We start from the raw sequence: 22,341 nt of genomic DNA, 5'->3' as shown, positions 1-22,341 counted from the left end.
CTGGAACCCTTCCGATACTCAGAGGTTATAGTACACTTGTTGATATGAATTGTATTATTTAAAAAGTAGTAAATAATTATACATGAAATTCACCCAAAGCCTCAATCGCATGTCCAGCTATTGCTCCACAACATCGCCCCTTCCTCTATTCACACATTATTTCTCAGCAATGATGATTCAGTGGGAGGGGACCATCCTCCAATAATCCCTCCTCCAAGTCATCCTGGCACTGAAATAGGCCACAGTTCTCTCTTTTGTTGACCTTAAAGATTCCTATTTCTCAGTGCTACAACCTCCTTTGTCTCTCTCACTTTCAGTGACAAGCAAACGCCCAAGCACGGGGTGGCAACATAACATGAAATTGTACAACATGGCTCACACTCAAACATTTTCTCTTGCTCTCCACTCTCTAGCAGGTTCATCTCTATGGTACTTACAACAACTGCATACCCCAACTCTGACCATGGAAGGAAGCTTTAGTCCCTCTCATGACTGATCTTCAAGGACCAATATGGGTAGGCACCCCACACCACCACATGTTTTGTATCTTGCCATCAGGAAGTATTAGAGCAGAGCTTTTCTGTTCATCTGTGGAAGGTTCCCCAAAAAAGTGGAACAGGGGTCAGGGGTAGGGGATAGGGGTCCCAGAACAAGATGAGCATAAACAGTTTTGTGAAGACAGCCAGAGAGAAAAAGAAGTTTAGCTCCATGGTCCTGGAGATTGGCCTTCCTCTCCACTTCTCCCTGGAGAAGGGCTTTTTACCCTGAACCACCACCATGCCAAGTAGATAATTTCATCCAATCCCCTCCTCCCTCTTACCATTGCCCAGTAGCAAGAACTTAGATGAGAGTTACCAAACGGCCCATGCTTCCTACTCATGCACTCCAGTGATCTGCTAACTCTGTATTTGTTCTCCACCCATAGATGTATGAAGACACCAAAATCCCAAAGCGTGTGTGTGCATGTGTGGGTGTGCATGTGTATAATGCTTTCCAATTTCTGTTAGTAGATGAGCATTCGTCCTTATTCTAGTCATGTGTGTGTGCACTCACATTTACAGGTGTTTATCCATGCACCCCAGCACCTATGACCAAATATCAAAGGACACCAACAAAGTCAAATATCCTGCAGTTCTAACATAGGAGGCACTGCTGAGGATGACACATGATTACTCCTATACCAAAATCACTTGATTTTGGCATATGAAAAGATGTTGGCACATGAACTTCCTGAAGTGATTCTGAGCCTGTTTTTGCATGGGTGCAGTCTTCGATGACTCTGTATGTTCTCACCTATGTGGAGGCAGTTGGCATTTGTGTGATGGTGTTTACATCCCTGTGCTGGGTCTGTGTGTGCAGAGGAGTGTGGTTCTTTGGGGCATAAGTATAACCAATTTTTGTCATTACTATTAGCTAAAAACACTCTTTCACCACTAAAATGACTTTGCACCTGTGTCAAAACTCAGATGCCTATTTTCATGACCCAAATTTTGATTCTTTTCTTATATTCTATATTTTGTGACAATACCAAACTTTGTCTTGATTAATGAAGATTTGCATTTACTTATATCTTTCAGTTGTTTTCCGCCAACACTGGCCTTCTATTTCAAACTGAAGCTTTTGAAGTGTTTTCACACTTTGATTTGTATATTAGAAACAATTCCTCAATTTCCCCTCACATCACCCACGGAACTTTACCGGGATTGTATAGAATTAATTTAGAATTAAAATCTTAACCCATGGAGGGGGTATGGTGCTGCCAGCAGGTCAATCTGTGCCTGTGAGGCGAGTGCATAAGCAGCCTGATGGCACTTTCAGACTTCCAGAAACCCCCAAATTGCTGCTGTGCCTTTGGCCAGACCCCAAAAACTTGGGACAAAGTTTACCAAGAAAGTAAATGGCCAAAAGTTAGGTATTTGGAAAACTCACCCACAAAACACCTCCGGCTCAGCTATATAATTGGAGCCATGGCCTCTTCTGGTTCCTGATTGAATTGCTTAATGGTCATGATGCCAGAGACTCAGAAACAAATCTTGAAACCCAGCGGCTTTTGGCAGAAATGCATCCAGTCCCTGCAGTAGGTTACCGGTGCTGGGCCAACCCAGGTGGGAATAGGTTTCATGCCTTGGCCTGTTATCCCTGGCGGCTCGGTGACTGCCATCCTCCAGAGGCACTGGACAGTCAGGTTTGGGCCTGCAGTGACAAGACATTTTGGACCTCACGGGATGGGGGTGTAGCCGGTCCTGTCCTCCCCACCCCAACGAGACCCCAAGTCATCGCCCATGAATGGTCTCTCTGGCTCCTAATCAAGCTGCTTAACAACCATGATCCCAGAGACTCAGAAACAAATCTTGAAACCCAGTGGCTTTTGGAAGAAATGTGTCTGGACCACGCAGTAGGTTACTGTTGCCAGGCCACCCCAGGGGGGAAAGGATGCTGTCCCGTCCCCTGCTCCCCCTTGGTGGCTCGGTGGCCGCCATCCTCCAGAGGCCATTGGAGAGTCAGGATTGGGCCTGCAGTGATGAAACTTGTTGGGCCTCATGGGATGAAGTGCAATGATGAAACTTGTTGGGCCTCACAGGATGAAGGTGGAGCAGGTCCTGTCCTCCCCGTCCCAACGAGACCCCAAGTCATTGCCCACGAATGGCCTCTCTGGCTCCTAATCAAGCTGCTTAACGACCATGATCCCAGAGACTCAGAAACAAATCTCGAAACCCAGTGGCTTTTGGCAGAAATGTGTCTGGAGCACTCAGTAGGTTACTGTCGCCAGACCACCCCAGGGGGGAAAGGGTGTTGCCCCTCTGCCTGCTTGCCCCTGGCGGCTCAGTGGCTGCCATCCTCCAGAGGCCATTGGACAGTCAGGTTTGGGCCCACAGTAACGAGACATGTTAGGTCTCATGGGATGGAGGTGGAGCCGGTCCTGTTCTCTGCACCCCAAAGAGACCCCAAGTCATCGCCCACAAATGGCCTTTCTGGCTTCTGATCAAGCTGCTCAACGGCAATGATCCTAGAGACTCAGGAGTAAATCTCAGAACCCAGCAGGTTTTGACAGAAATCCCTCCAGATTTAAGTGTTAAAATTTCGGAATTTCAAAATCGCACAGCCACTACTGCAGCCACGTGACATCATATGTTATTCATAACCAGCAATAGAAAACAAATTGTCTACTGTTGCCTTTTCAGCAAATCTGAGTGTTGGGGTAAAATCACAAGTAATAATGGTGGGTCTGGCATCAAAATATTGAATGTAATCAAAGTAGAGAGAGAGTAATGTGGAAATCATCTGCCCCACAGGTAGGGGGAGGGTGTAGGATGGGGGTATACTGGGGTTTTTGGTGGTGGAGAATGGGCACTGGTGAAGGTATGGGTGTTTCATTGTATGACCAAGACTTAGACCCGAAAGCTTTGTAACTGCTCTCACGGTGATTCAATAAATAAAATTATAAAAAAAGAAAAAAAGTAAGGTGGAGTTCATGCACAATTCAATCTGCTAATCAGTGGCTGAATAAATAGCAGCACTCCTACATAAAAAAAAATCTTAACCCATGGACCCATGGACCTCTTCTACTCATGGGAACAGAAAAATTCCTCACTCCTATGGTCAGATAATACAATAGACAGAAAAATGTCCCCCATATTGGTGTACACATTCTAATCCCCCAAACATGGGCCTATCTGAGGCACAATCAGGTTTAGATAGAATTCTGGTTTCTAATCTGTTTGATAGAAGAGAGGGAGAGGCTTAAATGACCCAGGTGGACACACTTAATGTCCTTCAAAGTGTGTGGGGAGAGGAGGCAGGAGAAATGGACCAGAGGGAGACGGTGATGTTAAAGAAAAACCAGACAGATTCAATATTCTAGGATTTATTTATTTATTTATTTATTTATTTATTGTTCTGGGATTAAAACCAGCAATGCTCAGAGCTTGCTCCTGACATAGCACTCAGTGCTCACTGCTGGCAGAACATGGGTACTATTTGGATTAAACTTTGACTAGTCACATGCAAAGCAAGAACATAGCTGAGTACTATTTGCTCCAGTCCCAGTATTGTTGGCTTGAAAGTAGACAGGGGGCTAACAAGTCAAGGAATGTTAAGATCTCTAGAAGCTGAAAAGACAAGAAAATAGATTCTCCCCTAGAAACTCCCCAAAGGATCTCCATCTAGTTGATTCCTTCATTTTAATCCAGTGAGATATATGTTGAACTTCTTACAACACCTCAGATGTGTAGGGATGGAGCTAAGGTAGAGCACCTGCCTTGCAGGTGTAAGGCTTTGAATTCAATCCTTAGCTTAGTCTCACATGCAAGTGTGATCCACACCCACTTGAGATTTGGATTACTGGAGGTGCACCGCCTCAAACTAAATGTGTGACCCCAATGTGGCCCGTGAGACTGCATTGTGATAGAGGCGAGGCTGCAGGAAGAATTTCCCAGTGGAGGTGGCCACCAGGACAAAGAAATACATAGGTTGGGAGCAGATCTGTCTGAGGAAGGAAGATGTGGAGAGAGGTGGGGGCACTTTCTGCAGAAGCAGGAATTATTAATGACACCAGCATGCTCTGAGTCCCTTTCTTAGTCTCCATGGCGAGGCAGGAAACGGATCTTGTATTTTGGGGGCAGTCTGCCCACACCACACTCCATGGGAGTGAGATCGATGTCCTCAGGGGCCATGCTTGTAGCCAAGGTGAAGTTCTGCAGAATGGTGGTGAAAAAGAGGAATACTTCCGTGCGGGCAATGCCTTCTCCAAGACAAATGCGCTTCCCTGTGGGCACAGAAGGTCACTAATGTAGGAAGGGCTGGGAGATGGACACACATGCACAATACCCTGTCTCATCTGAAAGCACAGACACTTGTGCAACAAATTCACCTAGGCTTGATCTCTTCTCACCTGCAATTTTAGATGCACTAGTAAAAATACCCTAATCTCTAAAATCAGGTGCAATCTCTGGTGGCTTTGCCACATACACTGTTCAGAGAGCAACTGTATCTTTTGTTAGAATTCTCAACGCCCCAACAGAGTTTGTGGACCCATTTCTGGTTGGACATGGATGGGTGTCAGTATTTCCTCCACACCTGGGGTGTTTTCACATTTCTGGCAGCACATTATGTCCTTCTGCTCTAATATGACACACTGCACCTACCTAGGTGTGATAGCACAGTGGTAGGGCGTTTGCCTTGCACGCAGCCAACATGGCCGACCCGAGTTCAATTCCTCCGCCCCTCTTGGAGAGCCCGGCAAGCTACCGAGAGTATCTCGCCCGCACGGCAGAGCCTGGCAAGCTCCCCGTGACGTATTCGATATGCCAGACACAGTAACAACAAAATCTCCAATGGAGATGTTACTGGGCCCGCTCGAGCAAACAAGTTAATACTGGAAATAGTTCTAGAATAACACTAGCCTGAATAAAGGATCCTGTTGGTGTAGTTTTTGTGTGTTCGTTTCTCTATGGGAAGGTTGAGTGTCTCTAACTCTGCTCTTGCTTGTGTCTGGGTTAACTCCTGATCTCAGACTCAGAGTCACATGCTTCAAAGTTGAGCCGGAAGGGCAGAAAATGGTGCTGGGAGTCCAGAGTTTCATCAGATTCTCCAAGGTGGAAAGAACCTTCCCCAGTGAGTTGAAAACTGCCAATGTGGACAGTAAGGACAAAGGGAGATGTTCCTGCTTTACTTCCTGGCTCCTAATCCACAAGCTACTAGCCTGGGAAAGACCTTTAAAAGATGGGATTTCAGGATATTTTGAGACTTTTCAGGGGAATTAAATATTGTGTCTGTTTGAAGGTATTTTGCTGGTGCATCTAGATGTCAGATGGCATGATCTCAGGTAGCTTTCCAGGCTGGTATTTTTGTAAAAGGTCCTGCAGCTCAACTCATTCCAGATCAATCTGTTATCTCCTGAACATCATCCACACTTCTGGGGCTTTCTCCTTGGCCACTCTCTGGTATTACCTCTGTTCTAATATGCATGCCACGACTTATCTTTCCTATGGCAATATGCCCTATGACCTTTTCTGCCTATACCTACTGCATGTGTTGTCTCTTTGTTCTTTACAATTTTATTCTCTACTTTCTTCAAGCTAGTTCCTTCCATGGTTGTTTTAGATCTGATTCTGTCTACAACTCTGTCACTGTCTCTATCTCTACCTATCTCCCTATCCCAAATATATAATCCATGTGTATGTTACCATACATGACCCGCCTGTAGTGTTAAGTTCACTCTATCGCTTCTGTTCTATCTCTCTGTCTCTCTCCATCTGTTCTGTGTTCTTCTCATTTGCACTGTCTCTCATTATCTTTAATTCCCTACCTCTCTGTCTCTCTGATAATGGTGGAACAAAAACAGAATGTTTCTCATTTTCACTCAAGATAAAATTAGGGTGGAAACTCAACACTGGCTAAATTTCAGAGCACTGAGTCACTGAAGTCAGTGATGAAAATGAAATCTAGGGACTTATATTGTGGTCTTTCTTTCAAAAATGTGATACTTGAACAGTGGGATTTTTTTTTCTGTGTGGCCAAAAGTGGAGAATGGTGACAGAAATAAATCAGAGCATGTCAAGATCCTGAAGATGCTCCAGTACCCCAGTTATTTCACTGATTCACCATGATGCCCCACTTTCAGCCTTTAACCGTGCTGTTCTTTCTGCAAATTACACTTTCTCAGTGACTGACCAAATCCATCCATGAGGTCTTTAGCTCAGGAGGCCATTCTTTGGCTCTACCTCACTGACCCTTCAAATTCCCCCGTAGATCCCTTATTGCTGTAGAATTCCTTTAAAAAATAGTAAATTCATCTTTGTGCTGCCAGTCTGTGCCAAGTAGGACTAAGGATAACACAAACATTTATTCCCTAAAGAGATCATATTTTGAAACCCATAAAACAAATTTCTATTACAGATGGGTCACAAATCTCCTAGGAAAGGACATATAACTCAGAGTGACTGTTGGATACATTATCTTAAGCCCCCAAGAGAGTAAAACTGGACTTGGAGAAGCATCAACAAATATGTCTTGCTGAGTTATAGGCAAGATAAAATATATCTCAGGTTTATTTGTCCTCCGAGATTGATGTGAAGACGAACAGTCAGGACAGTAATGACAGTAGAAGAGTCTAACCTCTCAATAAACAAAGGTCTCCACTTGATTAATCAACATGACTAGCACCCTGGTCTCTAGGGTCTGGAGCTCAGATTCATCTTACCTATAGAAAAGGGCATGAAAGCGTCGTTCTTCTTCAACGCCCCCTTGGCGTCCAGAAAATGGTCGGGGTTGAAGGTTTCCGGTTTCTCAAAGTAATTTGGATCATTGAGAGCAGAATTCAGGATGGGAAATACTTCAGTGCCCTGAGGGAAGGTCATAGATCAAAAGATAATGCATTTCCCTCTCCACCCCATGAGGCTGAAACTCAGGACAAGAGCACCCTAGGTGTAAAACCCCCACAGGGGATTCCATTGAGAGACTAGGAGAGCCCAGGATGCCCACACAGGAGACATTCAGGACCCAGGGTTGTCTCACCTTTGGGATGATGTACCCGCGAAAGTGTGTGTCCTTGGTGACAATGTGAGGCACCCCAATAGGGAGGAGGTCCGAAAATCTCTGAATCTCATGGATGACAGCATCAGTATATGGCATGTTCACACGATCATTGAGGGCTGGAGCACGGTGTGAGCCAATCACCTGGTCGATCTCCTTCTGGACTCTCTCTGCACACAAGAGAGGGAATGGTGAACTGCATGCAAAGAAACATTTAGCAAGGAAACTGTTCTCTGGCTAATTTTCCTAGCTCAGGGGAAATGAACCAGGAAAACCCTGTCGGAAAGATTATATCACAATGCTGCTGAGGTTCTGGAAAACAGCTCTAATGGGCACAGTAAAGAAAGAAAAAGCAGCAAAAATTCTCATTCTTTGAAACCTAATGAATGGTATGTATTTTTTCCATGTGCAAATGTAAGAACATGTACATAGAGAAGTCTTCACAATTTGCGTAGACTTTTAAATTGATAACTTGAGACCACAAATCAAGTAGAATTCCCCTATGAGTACAAAGTTAATTGATATTTATTGTATGTATATTATAAATTATTGAGCTGTGTCACAAGGAATATAGTAGTGATAGATCATATATAAACCAAGTAAACAACTGGATTAATAAGGAAACATGCCAATTGATTAATGGGAAGATCAAAGAATTAAAAAATAATCAATGCAAAATGGATTTTTCAACAATATATTAATTAATTAATAAGGCCAGAGATATAATTTAATGAGCTGAGCACTTGTTTTGCATGTGGGAGTAGAATATTCAAGTTCTGGCACCACATGTTCCCAAAATCAAGACCAGCACTGACCCCTCAGCACAAATGTCTCCAGGAATATGAAAAGCACGTTGTTGTTACTGTTTTTGGCATATTGAATACATCATGGGTAGCTTTCCAGGCTCTGTCGTATGGGCAGGATATCCTCGGTAGCTTACCAGGCTCTCCGAGAGAAGCAGAAGCTTTGAGCTTATATAGCTGAGCTGGATGTGGTTTGTGGGTGTGTCTCTCTCACATACCTAACTTTTGACTGTTTAATTTCTTGGTAAAGTTAGCCCCAAGTTGTTGGGGTCTGGCCAAAGGCACAGCAGCAATTTTGGGGTATCAGGAAGTCTGAAGGTACCATCAAGCTGCTGATGCATTCACCCCATAGGTACAGGTCGACCTGCTGGTGGCACCGTACCTTTATATACATATTCAGATATACATATCAAGGATTAATAAATGAATGAAGCAAATCACAATGTCTTAAAAAAATAAATTAATAAAATATTTAACATCAAAAATACTATCATAAAAGTAAAAAATTAATGAATGAGATGTTAAATGCAGAATTGATGAATCTGATGGATGAGATGAATAAAAGTACAGTCATAAGGAATGAACCAAGATGAACACATGAACAAATGTAGTAGCCAATGAATTAGTGACAGGCTACTCATTTAACAAAACATTCATTTGTAAGTCCTATAATCCAAATCAATGAATTAAATGTCTTTGGATAAATCATGGATGGTGGAATCAGAGGGTGTACTAGTAAATCATTAAATAACAGAAAATATAGGAAAATGAATGGTGGGTGAAAAGATATATAAAGATGAATAAAATAAGGGATGAGTTAAGTGGTGAAAGAAAAAAGCAGAACATTATCAATAGAATCTTTTTTTATCCATCAACCAGATTCCTGATGTGATTAGGAGCTTGTGCAAAACCGTCAGTGTTTCTGTGCTGAGAGTCACATCCTGCCTCTTCTTCAGACAGAACACTTGGCTTATTTATGCAGTTCAAAAAAGAACAAAAGACCCACCAGATTAGTGGCCCCCATTCTGCCCACCTGTGATGTGGGGATATTTGAGCATGAGCAGGAATCCATAGCGGAGTGTGGTGCTGGTGGTCTCTGTGCCAGCAAAGAAGAGCGAGAGTGCAGAGATAATGAGATTCCTCTCGTTGAATTCAGTGCTGGGGTCAGACTTGTCCTTCATTAAAAAAAAAATTCAATTCATGGGATCCTGAAGCCTTGCTGCACACATGAATATCCCTAGGTTCACTATTTGCTGTTGACTCACACCATTTCAGAACTTCCTTCTGTAAATGTGGATCTGTACCATGATAGCAAGTTTGTCACTTGTCCTTCAATATCTCTCTCTCTCTCTCTCATTTTTCTACTCCTTGATGCCCTACCATACAACCCCTTTTTACTAATCCCCCTCCCTATTCCCTCTATGCTCTTCTCCTTAGTACCTGTTTCCCTAGCCTCCTCACCTCCCCACCTTTTCCTCTCTTCCCCCACATCCCTTCTTTCAAGTCTCACTTTGTCCATGCGGATCAGGTAGGTATCAATGAAGTCACGGGGAGCAGTGCAGTCCAGAGTTTCACGGTGCTTCTCCACACTGTGACCAATGAAGGCATTGATCTCCTGCAGGTTACTACAGATCTGCCTGTGTGCTCCAGGGAAGTACTTCAAGAAGCCAGAGAAGAGTTCAAACACCTGTAAAAGACAGAGAGAGATTCTAGAGCCTCTTGGGGAAGGCCAAGAGCACTGGTCCAAAACCTCTCCAGGATCTTTGTCATTCTGTCTCTTTATTTCTCTGTACCTGGGTCCCTATTACACTGATTCTGTCTTATTCCTGAATTTTTTCTCTTCCTGAATCTCCAACCTCATCCTCATGTCTTTTGTTGATCTATACCCAACCTCTCCATCTTTCTGCACTCCACCTTTCTTGTCTCTGTGTCTCACCTTATACTCTTCTCTGCGTGTATTGATTTCCTTCCTGGGTCACTTTGTCTGCTTTGCTCAAACCTCTCCCTGACTCTCCCTGACTCTCTGCATCTCTTTTGCTGTCTCGGGAATGATAACGTGATGCTCACCCAGATGAGGCAACAGGTCACTCAGTCTGACTGACTTCTTTAGGATTGGCCTTCTGTTGTTCTGTCTGATGACAAATGTAGTACCTAACTTGTTGCAAATAATTACCTAAAATTCAGGTAATGGTAAGATGCAAGGTAGCTTCTTCTTCAGATATAACTATTGTATTAGCTGGACTTCCCAAGATGATTTTTCTCTCTCCGTGTTCTCTGTGGTCGAGAACATTGAAATCTCTTCTTGGACTGGCCATACAAACTACCATGGTCTCTCCTGATTTCTCATCTGACTCTTGAGTCAGAGGTCATGAAAACTCTGGGGACAGTCCCATGTCACTACCTGACTTAAATTCTGGGTGAAGGAAACCACATAGCCTGCTGGTTTGGTTTGTTTGGTTTTGGGGTGATTTTAGTTGTGGGGCCACACCAGGGTGTTCAGAGCTGACTCTTGGCTCTTGTTCAGTGATCATATCTGGTAGTAACCAGAGGATTTGATGCATGCCAGCAATTGAACTTTGGCCGACAAATGCAAAGCAAGTTTCTTATCTGCTGTACTCAGTCCAAGTCCTTTAACTTAGTAACCATGACACAACACATTTTAGTTGTGCAGGCCCGTTTACAAAAAAAAAAAATTCCCTTCTTTGATTTGCATTCACAAATCTACCTATCCTGAATGTCACTGATTGACTCCAGGTATGAACCCTGCATATAAAAGAGGTGACTATGACTTTCACTCAGACTGGAGAGGTGGATATTTTACAACCTCTGGTGGATCAAAGCTCAGCTCTGTATTAAAATTATTTAAAAAGAAGTAATTATCTTAAACATAATTTAAAAGAGGGAAATATTTGCTCTGATTTTGGACCCGAGTATAGGGTGGAGAAGTAAAGAATGAGTGGAAGGGAGGGTGAGATGAGAAACAATGGGAGGCAGGGTAGGAGAAGTAAGTACAAAGGTGATGATGTTAAGGAATGATAGAGTCAAATAAATATCCAACCCACAGAGTCAACTACACTGAAATCAAGAAACCCATACTTTAACAATCAAACTTAAAAAGATGTCTGTCAAGAGCGCAGGCTGGAGGGTGTGGGGGAATATGGGAGGGATCCTGGGAACATTAGGGGAGGGAAGCTGATACTGGTGGTCGGATCAGTGCTGCAATATTGTGCATCTAAAACTCAAACTATGAAAGGCTTAAAATCATGGTAATTTAATTAAAGTGTAAAAAATAGGGAAATATTTATCTAAAATCTTAAGGAAAGTTTTTAACATAAAGAAGGAAGATGGAAACTACAGAAAAATCTATGAATTTTTAAAAACTTTCAATAGTGCAAGGGATAATATTATGAGAAGACCATCAACAGTGCAAGCTTTTCTTGTGAAAACACCTGGGATCAATTTTTTTCATATGCAGATATTCCCAGAAAAAAGTCATATGGCGCCTTTGTCATGTAAAGAGCCAGGTTTCACAGCTTCACTGCTAATCTCAGAAGAGATGCCAAGTCAATAAATTTCACAGGTACATGGATCTGTGCGCTGAAAACTCTGGGTCCACCTCTGGAGGGGTATGGGCTGAGTCCTCACCCTGCTGAAGCCCCAGAAGCTGCACCCACACCCCACAGCCACTGCTATACATACAGCCCAGCTTCATTGCTTTGTGACTAATCTCAGAAGAGACGCCAAACAGATTATACTTACAGATTAATTTAAGACTGACCCAGCAGAGAATACTAAGTCCTTTCTGAATCAGAAATGAGGGGAACAGTAACTGGTGGGACTTGTGAATATTGCAGAACTACAGTCTCCAAATATCCCATAGGAAATAATATTGGCAGATTCCTGAGGATTGCCTGACAGAGAACACAGGGTCTGTGATGAGGCACTTTGAGGAAAGGCAGAGGGAAAATGAGACAATGATATGTTAACTTTCTCCTGTGCGACAGAAAGGATTGAGCACCCATAAAGTCTGAGAAAACTTAGGCAGTAAATAAGAGTATGCAAGTGAAGACTCGTGTACCACAGCTTCCACCATGTAAATGGACTAGCTTCACAGGTTTACAGAAGAGATGCCAAGACAACCCAGTGAAACTCACAGGTTCACTGGTATTCAAACGGAGAACTCTGGGGCCTTCTTGGGAGGGGATGTGACCACATATGCAGATACACAACAATTCCAAATTCCACAAAACTGACAGTCCAGTAGGAGCGCAACAAATTAAATGGCGAAGTAGCAAAGAAGCTCACTAAACTCAACAAGTGAAAAAAATAACACAAAAGTCTCAAACTAGCAACAAACAGCTTACTAAGTCCTCAATGACTTTAATAACATCATTGTGAGATATATCAATTTTCACAAATTTTCTTTTACTGAAGTGTTTTTTATAATTCCACTTACCACTTGGTTATAAAGAGCAATACAAAATAAGTTATTTTATGTCTGCCAAAAGGGCATATTTGGGGATGGGTGGGAAACTGGGAAAAATGGTGGAGGGGAAGTCACACTGGTGGTGGGATTGGTGCTGGAACATTGAATTCTTGAAATAACTGTATTATAAACAACTTTATAAACCACATTGTTCAAACAAAATTTAGAAAAGAAAGAAGGAAGATAGGCCCAGAAGTGGTTCAGTGGCAAAAGTACTTGAATTACAACCACGAGGCCAAGAGTTCAACCCTGGTGCTTCCAATATGAGACAAGAGCAATCGATGAGGGGCTGAAGAGATAGTACAGCAGGCAGAATGCTTGCCTTGCTGATGGCCAACCAGGGTTCAATCCCTGGCATCCCTTGTGTTCCAATAAGCCCCACCAGGTGTGATCCCTGAGCATGCAGGGTGTGGAAAAAAAAAAAGGAATGGTCCATAAATGAGGCTCTGCTAGATGGGACCCTCAGTGTCCCAATACAGTGCATGAGGACAATGGAAATGTGCAACCTCTAGTGAGTACAACAAACAAGCTTATGTTTGACTTATGGTCTCATCATGGCAATAAGGGAAAGAAAGGAAAAGAAAGGTGGAACCAAAATAGGGATTAAAAAGAAATGAGGACCCACCTCTTCCTACTTCCAGAAGCCCAGGCAGCCACACCTATGTCCAAACTCCAAACTCTACAATACTAACAGCATCCTAGATTGGATGAGAATGTAATATTGAAGCCAACTAATCGACTTAACTAGCAGCAACAACTTAGTAAGCCCTCAGACAAGGACTTAATGTCCCCATGCCTACCAAGGGGGCAGGTTAGGGGGGTGCATGAGAAACTGGGGACAATGGTGGAGGGAAGGTCACACTGATAGTGGGATTGGTGCTGATCAATCTCACCACCAGTGTAAATTTTCCTCCCCATTGTCCCCAGTTTCCTACCCACCACCCTAACTTGCCCCCTCAGCAGGCAAGGGGTCTGGTGAGATGCAACAATTTTCATAAATTTTCTTCTAAGAAAATATTTTTAACCATTCATTTAGTGGTAACACGCAATATAAAATAAATCATTGTGGGTATGCTATGGAGGCAGGCTTGAGGGGTGGCTGGAAAAATAGAAGCAATGTGGAGGGAAGGTGACATTGGTGGTGGGACTAGTATTGGAATATTGAATGCCTATGACAAATCATCATGAACAACTTTGGAAAGCACAGTGTTTAAATAAAATGGGAAAAAGGAAAGAGAAATGGGGTTTTCAAGAAATAGTTTCCTCTCCTCATAGACCTTAGAATTTCTCCCAGATGAGAAACATGGGCAGTTATTTGGGAGATCAGGAACAGAAGATTATGAAATCATGGTTCTCTCTCCTCAGCAGTCTCTTGAGGACCCTTTGTCTCTGCCTTATCTTTTTCTCCTTATCCTTCTGTCTTCTCTGAGCATAACTGCTTTGTCTATCTATGGATGTCTTTGGTTCCCTGAATATTTGACCTCTTCTTTCTTTCTGTCCATCTCAACTCTACTTTCTGCCTCCTGGGATCTCTCCCATACTGTTGTCACTGTCCTCTTTCATCCCTGATCTGATTTCCTGCACCCTAACACATTTCATCACCATCCTCACCCTAAGTGTCCACCTCACCCCCACCATTCTCCATATTTCCTCACCTGAGCAGAGAAGGAGCTCATGAGGGCAAATGTTTGGAAGAACAAGTCCAGCAGTCGAAGGAACTCTGGGTCTTGGTAGGAGAAGCGTTTCCCAAAGACAATGGAGCAGATGATGTTGGCAGTGATAGAGTGGAAGAATATGGTAGGATCCTGGAGAGTTCCTAAGGGCAGAGGATGCAGGTCATTGGAAACTCACTTAAAGGCCTGGAAATCCCAGGTCTGCATATTGAACAATGTCAAAGCCCTCACTGCTTTGTCACTGTCCTCTTTATGGCCCAGGAAAAAAATCATAATCACAGAGGTCATGCAGAACCCATATTATTTGTCAGTCATATATTTTGTACAATAACAGTCACAGAGTGACCCTTCTCATTTTCACCACAGGTATGAGGAAGGTACTGGTCTGTTGGTACACCCATTTCACGGACAGACACAGAAACCTCTGCATCCTCCTGCCATGGAGGAGACTGAACGAACAGTCATCTCTCAGGCCCAGGTGCAGACCCCACACAGCCAGCAACAGAAGCTGGAGACCCCTCCTCTATCTCCAGAGCAGGACGAAGGAAGACAAAGGGGAGGGGTAGACAGCGCACAGAACCAATGTTCAATATGACAAAATTGAGTGCAGCTTTAAAAGAAAATGTTGTCACCTTTTCTGGGGGCAGCAAGGTCTCTGTGGATGTTGGTTTTGTGGAGTTTAGGGAACTTAGGATATAAGTTCATTCCCTCTATTTTTCTTTGTGATTCTTATTTTCAAAAATCCTTTTTTCCCTTTTCTCCCAATGTGGAAATTACAAATCAAAGGCCTTTTTCTTTAATATAAAGTGTATTTTTTAAATACAAAATAAAAAAAGAAAATGTTGTTTCTCATTCCCCATTCCCCAAATGTCCATTATCATTCCTCTGTCTCATCCTCTGGACTCACATGTCTTAAAAGAGCCATTCCAACCTTGTTGGTTGATGTCTGTCTTCATGTCACAGGCTCAGATGGAAGGATGGAGGATGAGTTCAGGATTCACAGGTGGGTGCAGCCTTAATCCTGGTCCCCCCTGTTCCTCCCTTTGTATAAAAGACTTTAGTGCCTTTTAAGGCTGCACTTGTCTACCAATGTCTTTATCTTCTCTGCCCTTTCTCTCTGTCTCTACCTCACTGTCCACTCTCGTTGTTGATCTCACAAGTCCTTTTGTCTTGGTCCTTCATCTCTGTCTTTTTATCCTTCTCTCTTCCTCTGTCCCTGTTCCTCTGTTCCCTGTGTCTGGACCTCAGACTCTCTCTTTCACACTGTGCACTGATTATCTCCAGTTTCCTGAGAGAACCTGTCACTTCTGTTTCCACAACACTGATTTATGGAGAAAACAAAAGCAACTGGAAGTGTGACCAAATGAATTCTCCCACTTCCCTGGCTACTCACTGACCTTCACCCTGGGAAAGAAAACTCACAGCACATGTCTCAGATATTCCCCTTTTTCTATTTAGTTTCTTTCCTGGAAATTCTACTACTTCCTTCCATAAACATGATCAATAATAAGTTTTTCTTCCTTGAAAAAAGTAAGGAGAGAGCTTAGACTCAAGATTATCCTTGAGATCTTTCTAGCACACCACAACACATCTTCTAATTCAAGGGACTTTGTTTGACCCTCTCTTCCTCCCCAGATCTGTTTGGTAGTCTTCTGGTCACTGCACACTGCATTTTTCTCTCTTTACAACCCTTTCTCTGGTTATCTGAGAATTTCTATTTCCAGGTTCTCTCTCTCTCTCTCTCTCTCTCTCTCTCTCTCTCTCTCTCTCTCTCTCTCTTTCTCTGTGTGTATGTGTGTGTGTGTGTGTGTGTCTTACCCCACCATTTCCCCTGGGACTCACCCTTGGTGTTTCTCAGCTCCTCCACCAGACACTGAGCCTCCTCCTGGATTCGTTCCTCCACGCTCCTCTTTCCCATCCCAAAGTCCCTCATGGTGGCCAGAGAGAATCGCCGAAGGACCTTCCAACGTTCTCCATTGGCAAAGACCACACCTGGGGGTTGCAGAACATGTTTTATGAATACTCCAAATCCCATTGGACCCCTTGGCTTGCCTTCCTAGATTCACATCTCCCAACCCAACCCTCATGATACCTTGGAAGCTCTCTTACCATAACCCTGGAAAACTGGGTCAACCACGGCGATTTTCCCCCGGCCAGAGAAGGCATCAGCTTGGTCCACCAGAGCCTCCCGGATGGCCTTTGTCCCACAGAGCATGACCACTGGCCTTGGTCCCAGGTACAAAGTGAACACATCCCCGTACTGGTCTCGTATCTGTCAAGCATACACACACCCACGTTTACTGTAAGTGTGCACCTCTTTGCTCACTCCAGCCTCTACACTATTAAAAAGCTGATAGAGGGGTTGAGACAGGCCTCTCCAAAGGGTGTGTTTTTCTTTCCCCAAACCCAACAACTAAAGGATTTATAATTATTCAATTCAAGCCTAAGATTGGATGTCCTCAGAAACACAGATAGTTAAATGAGTTTGTTGGTGTTGTTGTTCATTTTTCGGCCAAATTCAGCTATGCTCAGGGCTTACTCCTGGCTCTCTGCCCAGGGGTCCATTCTGGTGGTGCTCAAAGGACTGTATGTGGTGCCAGGGATTAATCCAGAGTTGACCACATGCAAAGCAAGCCTTTATTACTATGATATCTCTTTGGTCTCAAGGCAAATGTTTTTACAATCACTCTGTCCTTGCTCCTGGATCTGACTTTATCTTTCTATTATCTCAGCCTCCTCAAACTTGGAGAGATTGTATGGCACAGAAGGCACATGCTTTGCATGTGGCTGACCCGGGTTTGAGTACACACCAGTAATAAAGAAGGGCTCATACCAATAATATAAATTGTTAGCTGGAAAAGCTAGAAAGAGAACAACAAACAAATGCCGAAATAAATAAAAGCAGGAGACGATAAATATTAGATTTGAAATCAATAATATAAAAAACAACAAAACAAAATACAGGAGGTCTTAGAAACAGGATTTAATTCTTTTTAATGAGTAAAAAATCTACAAACACTTATTTAACTCACTAAGAAAAAAGAAATCCAAAGATATAAATAGGATCAGAGATGACAGGGGAGTAATCACAATAGACACTACAAAGAATCCTAAGAGGTTACTGTAAACAACTTCATGCCACCAAGCTTGAGAACCCAAAACGTGTGCTTCCAACAGGGCAGGGATGCCTCTAGGATGCTGCTCTGCCCACTCTCCACCAGCTTCATCTCCATGGCCCTTAACCACCAACGACTGCACCACACAGCCCTGATTCTGAAGGGAAACTTTGCAGAGATTTATTTTTTATTTTTAATGAATCAATGTGAGGTACAGTTCACTTGATCACTTGACATCTTGTCACTCATCGATTTGCTCAAGCGGATGCCAGTAACATCTTCATTCATCCCTGTCATGTGCTAGTGTAGCCCAGTGGTGCCTGCCCATTCGAGGAACACGAAGAGCCTCAAACCAATCGTTCAGGGTCTTGATGAAGTCTGACCATCTCGTAGGTGAGCGGCCACACGATCTTTTGACGTCCTGTGGAATCCAGTCAGTAATATCTCTAGTCCAACGGTTGTCTCCAAATCTCATTACGTGTTCAGCCCATCCGATTTTTGATTTTTGACGCCTTGGCAAATGAGACAGCATCCCTGATTCTTGACTGTTGACAGAGGTTGGAACTCCGAATTCTTTCTCTCATTTGAGTGAAGCGTGATACTCCAAGCATAGCTCTTTCAATTCCTCTTTGGGAGACCCGAATAGCATTCACATCCTGTATTCGTAGGGTCCAGGTCTCTGAAGCATATGTTATTACAGGGAGAACAATGGAATCAAAGAGATGTGCCAGGAGTCAGAGGTTCTTTGTCCTCTTAGCTATTTCTTCGATGCTCTTGAAGGCATTCCAAGCTGCTCTCTTCCTCCTGCGCAACTCAGGTGCCAGGTCATTCGTCATGTTGACTTCTCGACCTGGTACACATAACTTGTATTCGGAGATGTTCATTCCACTGAGAGCAAATGGAATGTTAGGAACGAGACCGTTTCTCATAAACATTGTCTTCGTGAGAATCATCTGTAGTCTGATCTTTCCACACTGGAGGTGGTGTAGTTGCCGACAGTCTATCTTCACTCCCATTTCTTCCCATTCCAGTTGTCACATGATGTTCTCGAGGGTGGCACTGAAGAGTTTTGGTGAAATGGTATCACCCTGACAAACCCCTCTTTTGACATGAATGATCACTTCCTTGTAGAATGGTGAGATCCTGGTGGTGAATCCGTAATACAGCTCACAGAGGATCCTGATGTATTGAGTTTGAACGCCCTGTTTGGCTAGGGCTTCAATGACCGCTTCAGTCTCAACAGAATTAAAGGCCTTCTTTAAATCAATGAATGTTAGACAGCAGCATCTTGAACTCCCGAGAAATCTCAATGAGCTTGGTTATCGTGTGGATATGGTCGATCGTGCTAAATCCTTTGTAGAACCTGGCTTACTCCTCATGATTGTCCTTCATCTAGTGTTCTGCCAATCCTATTCAGGATGACTCGAGTGAACAGCTTGTAGATGACAGACAATAGGCAGATTGGGAGATAGTTGCCAATGTCATGGATATCTCCCTTCTTGTACAGTAGTACAGTGCTGCTTGTTTTCCATTGGTATGGAACCTTGCATTCAGACAGGTAGCGTGTGAATAGCTGAGCCATTGTATGGATGAGATAGCAGGTTCTTCAGGTGTTCGGGTCTGACCTTGTCTGGTCCAGGTGCTGTTCACTTCTTTACTGACAAAACGGTTTGTTGAATTTCGGAAGGGAGAACGTTGGGAACGACATATCCATCCTGCCGAATTTGGTATGTGGGCAGGTGGACGTGGGTATCAAAGAGATCTGAGTAGAAGTCATGGATGATCTTCTCCATTGCCCTTCTGGAAGATGTGATAGATCCATCAGGATGTCGAAGGGCAGTCATCTTGGTCTTGTAGTTGGCAAAGGACAGGGTAGCATTGTGAATGCTTTTCCCAGCTTCTGCCATATTTTCCATTCGACCTTCTCTCTGAGGTCTTCCTTTATCGCTCTGCACTGCTTTGCAAGTTCAGACATTCTGTTGCAGTTGCCTGAGGCTCGCGCAAAGCCACATTGTCAAATAAGCTCAAGAGTTTTCGAAAAGAGGTCTTTTTGTGGCTATCTCTCTCTTGGCGTTCCTCACACAAGCATGGAGGTGCTGAACCAATCAATCGTATTCCTCGTCAATATTGTCAACGATGGCATCGTCCCATGTTGCCGCAATAGTGCCAAAAGAGCTCCCAGTTGTTGGTCGTTCTAGGAGTTCTCTTAAACTTTGCAGACCTTTCTCCCCACTCCGTGAAGTAAAATTTTGCATGAAGGACACAATGGTCCTACCCCGTTTGGAATTTTGGGATAACAGTGACATTGGTCAGGCAAAACCGTTGATTGAATATGATGTGGTCAATTTCATTGTGGAACCGTCCACCGGGAGACTCCCATGTACAGTTACAGGGATATGTGTACAAACTTTTGTGCTTACCTTTCAGTCATACAATGATTGAGTGCCCATCCCTCCACCAGTGTCCGTTCTCCACCACCAATGTTCCCAGTATCCCTCCCATTTGCCCCCCCCAATTCCCGCAGTCCTCCCCCTCCTCCACCTCTGTGACAGGCACATTCCCTTTTACTCTCTCTCTCCTTTAGGGTATTGTGTTCTTCAACGCAAATATCAAATGGCCATCATGTTCTGTCTACATTCTACTTTAGGCACCCCATCTCCCATCCCGAATGGGCCTTCTACACACCCTTTACTTAGTGGTCCCTTCTCTATCTGAGCTTCCTTTCTCCCCATCATGTGAGTCCAGCTTCCAAGCCATGAAGCAAACCTCCTGGTACTTATCTCGACTATCTTTGGGTGTTAGTCTCCCATTCTGTTACTTTATATTCCAAAAATGAGTGCAATCTTCCTATGTCTGTCCCTCTCTTTCTGACTCATTTCACTTAATATGATACTTTGCATGTTGATTCACTTATATGCAAATTTCACAACTTCATCTTTTCTAAAAGCTGCATAGTATTCCATTGTGTAAATGTACCAAAGTTTCTTTAACCAGTCATCTGTTTTTGGGCACTTGGGTTTTTTCCAGATTGCAGAGATATTTAAATATATGTATTTAAAGAATGAAAATTTACATGGTCTAAACACATCTCTCCTTTAAAAAAATTTTTTATTCATTCACTGCGAGATAGACAATTACAAAGCTGTTCATGATTGCATTTCAGTCATACAGTATTCCAACATCCATCTCTCTGCCAATATACATTTTCCAGCACCAGTGTCCCCAGCATCTTCTCCCCCAGTGCCCACCCCCTGCCTCTATGGCAGGTGATTTTCTTTTCTCTCACTCTCTCTCTCTCTCACTCTCTCTCTCTTCCCTCTCTCTCTGCCTCACTCTCTGTCTCTCTCTCTCTCTCTCTCTCCCTCCTTATGGGTATTGTAAGCACACTTCTCCTAAAAAGAGCTGTTATTGACAGAGAAAACAGGGCTGCCTTACAGTGAAAAGACTGACAAATTTTTCCCTCTCAATTGTTCCAGAAGTGAAATGACAGAAGTCATATACACTGTCACCTGACAAGACAGAGAGGGGGACCCGTCCCTGTACCCCATCCTTCTGTGTCTCACCTTCAGGAAGGACTTGAGCAGACCTTTTCTGTCCATCTTCAGGAGATTCCCCAAGAAAGGCAGGGGGCGGGGACCTGGAGGAAGACGTCCACGAGTTGCTGGCTGGCCCCTAGCCATGAGTAGCAAGAGCCCCGTGAGGACAGCCAGGAGGAGGAGGACACTGAGCTCCATGGTCCTGGTTGACCTGCCTTTCTTCCCACTGCTACAGGAAAAGGGCCTTTTATCCTGAGCCTCTGTGCCCCGTAATACAATTTCATCTAATCTCCACCCCTATCTCATCATTAATGAGGAGCATGAACTTAGAAGTTGGTCTGGGATCCAAACTTCCGGCTCTCAAAGCCCAGTGATCTGCCCACTCTATTATGGTCTTTCTCCCTGGGTGTTGGCAGATGCCAAAGTCCATAGGAGTGTACGATGTTGCCAAGCCCTGTGGGTGCAGCTGAGTGTGTCTACTTTTGCCAGCATCATCTGTATATGTGTGTGTGCTCATAATTGCAAATATCTTCCTATGCACACTGGTACCTCTATCTATATGCACATGATTTTGATATGTCAAGGAATGTTTGCACACCAGTGAGCTGCTAGAGAAAGTGCCTGTCTCTCAGTCTGCATGTGTCTACTCATGGATGTGTGGCAGTATATTTGTCTCTGTATGGTCTCAGTTATGTCAGGTTTGTTTCACTGGAGTGATGGTGGGTAGTGATGTTCCTGTCTCTGAGTCTACCTGTGCTAATGAGTCTGTACCTCTCACAGTCCATGACTTCGTAGGACTAACATTCCTCTAGTCACTTCCTTCAGCTCTATCCCCCAGATGGAGTTTCTGGAGGAGACAGACCTGAGCAGATTTGACCTGGGGGAGACCAGAGGGGAGGGTCTTTGGTGCTCCTTCCTCAGGTTCTGTCTTCACAAAGCTGGATCCTCTTGGGCAGAATATGTGTCCCTCACTTCTACCCTTTCTCTACCCCCATGTCTCTTTCCCCTACTGCTCTCTGAACTTAAGGAGCACAGAGACTGGGTTTGGTTTGATTGATGACCACTGGGCACAGTTGTGTCTTCCATCTTGCCCTACGTTTATGGAGCAGAGCTATGGACTGGCTAAGTCCTGATCTGTGGTATATGTGAATGAATGTGTCCATCTACATCTGTCCCATATCTAGACGGAACTTC

At 43.8% G+C, this 22,341-nt stretch overlaps 1 protein-coding gene across 1 annotated transcript; it reads right to left on the bottom strand.

Annotated features, from left to right (window-relative positions):
- Positions 1-4,574: 4,574 nt before the first annotated feature.
- LOC130043376 (cytochrome P450 2B11-like) lies at positions 4,575-21,345 on the bottom strand. The gene is made up of 9 exons (XM_056135630.1): positions 21,175-21,345; positions 16,605-16,767; positions 16,338-16,487; positions 14,478-14,638; positions 9,847-10,023; positions 9,370-9,511; positions 7,516-7,703; positions 7,202-7,343; positions 4,575-4,765 (listed from the first exon to the last, which is right to left on the bottom strand). Exons 1-9 carry the CDS (start codon positions 21,343-21,345, stop codon positions 4,575-4,577), a joined length of 1,485 nt encoding a protein of 494 aa, XP_055991605.1.
- Between the last annotated feature and the right edge of the window lie 996 nt (positions 21,346-22,341).

Source organism: Sorex fumeus, unplaced genomic scaffold (assembly GCF_029834395.1).
Source record: "Sorex fumeus unplaced genomic scaffold, SorFum_2.1 ptg000122l, whole genome shotgun sequence".
In the NCBI taxonomy this organism is placed as follows: domain Eukaryota; kingdom Metazoa; phylum Chordata; class Mammalia; order Eulipotyphla; family Soricidae; genus Sorex; species Sorex fumeus.
This window is presented reverse-complemented; position numbering and strand designations above follow the sequence as displayed.

Coding starts and splice junctions, on each gene's coding strand:
- LOC130043376 (XM_056135630.1), bottom strand. CDS start 21,345: ATGGAGCTCAGTGTCCTCCTCCTCCTGGCTGTCCTCACGGGGCTCTTG. Junction 16,768..21,174: donor TGCTCAAGTCCTTCCTGAAG/GTGAGACACAGA, acceptor TATGCTTGACAG/ATACGAGACCAGTACGGGGA. Junction 14,639..16,337: donor GGAGCTGAGAAACACCAAGG/GTGAGTCCCAGG, acceptor CTCTGCCCTTAG/GAACTCTCCAGGATCCTACC.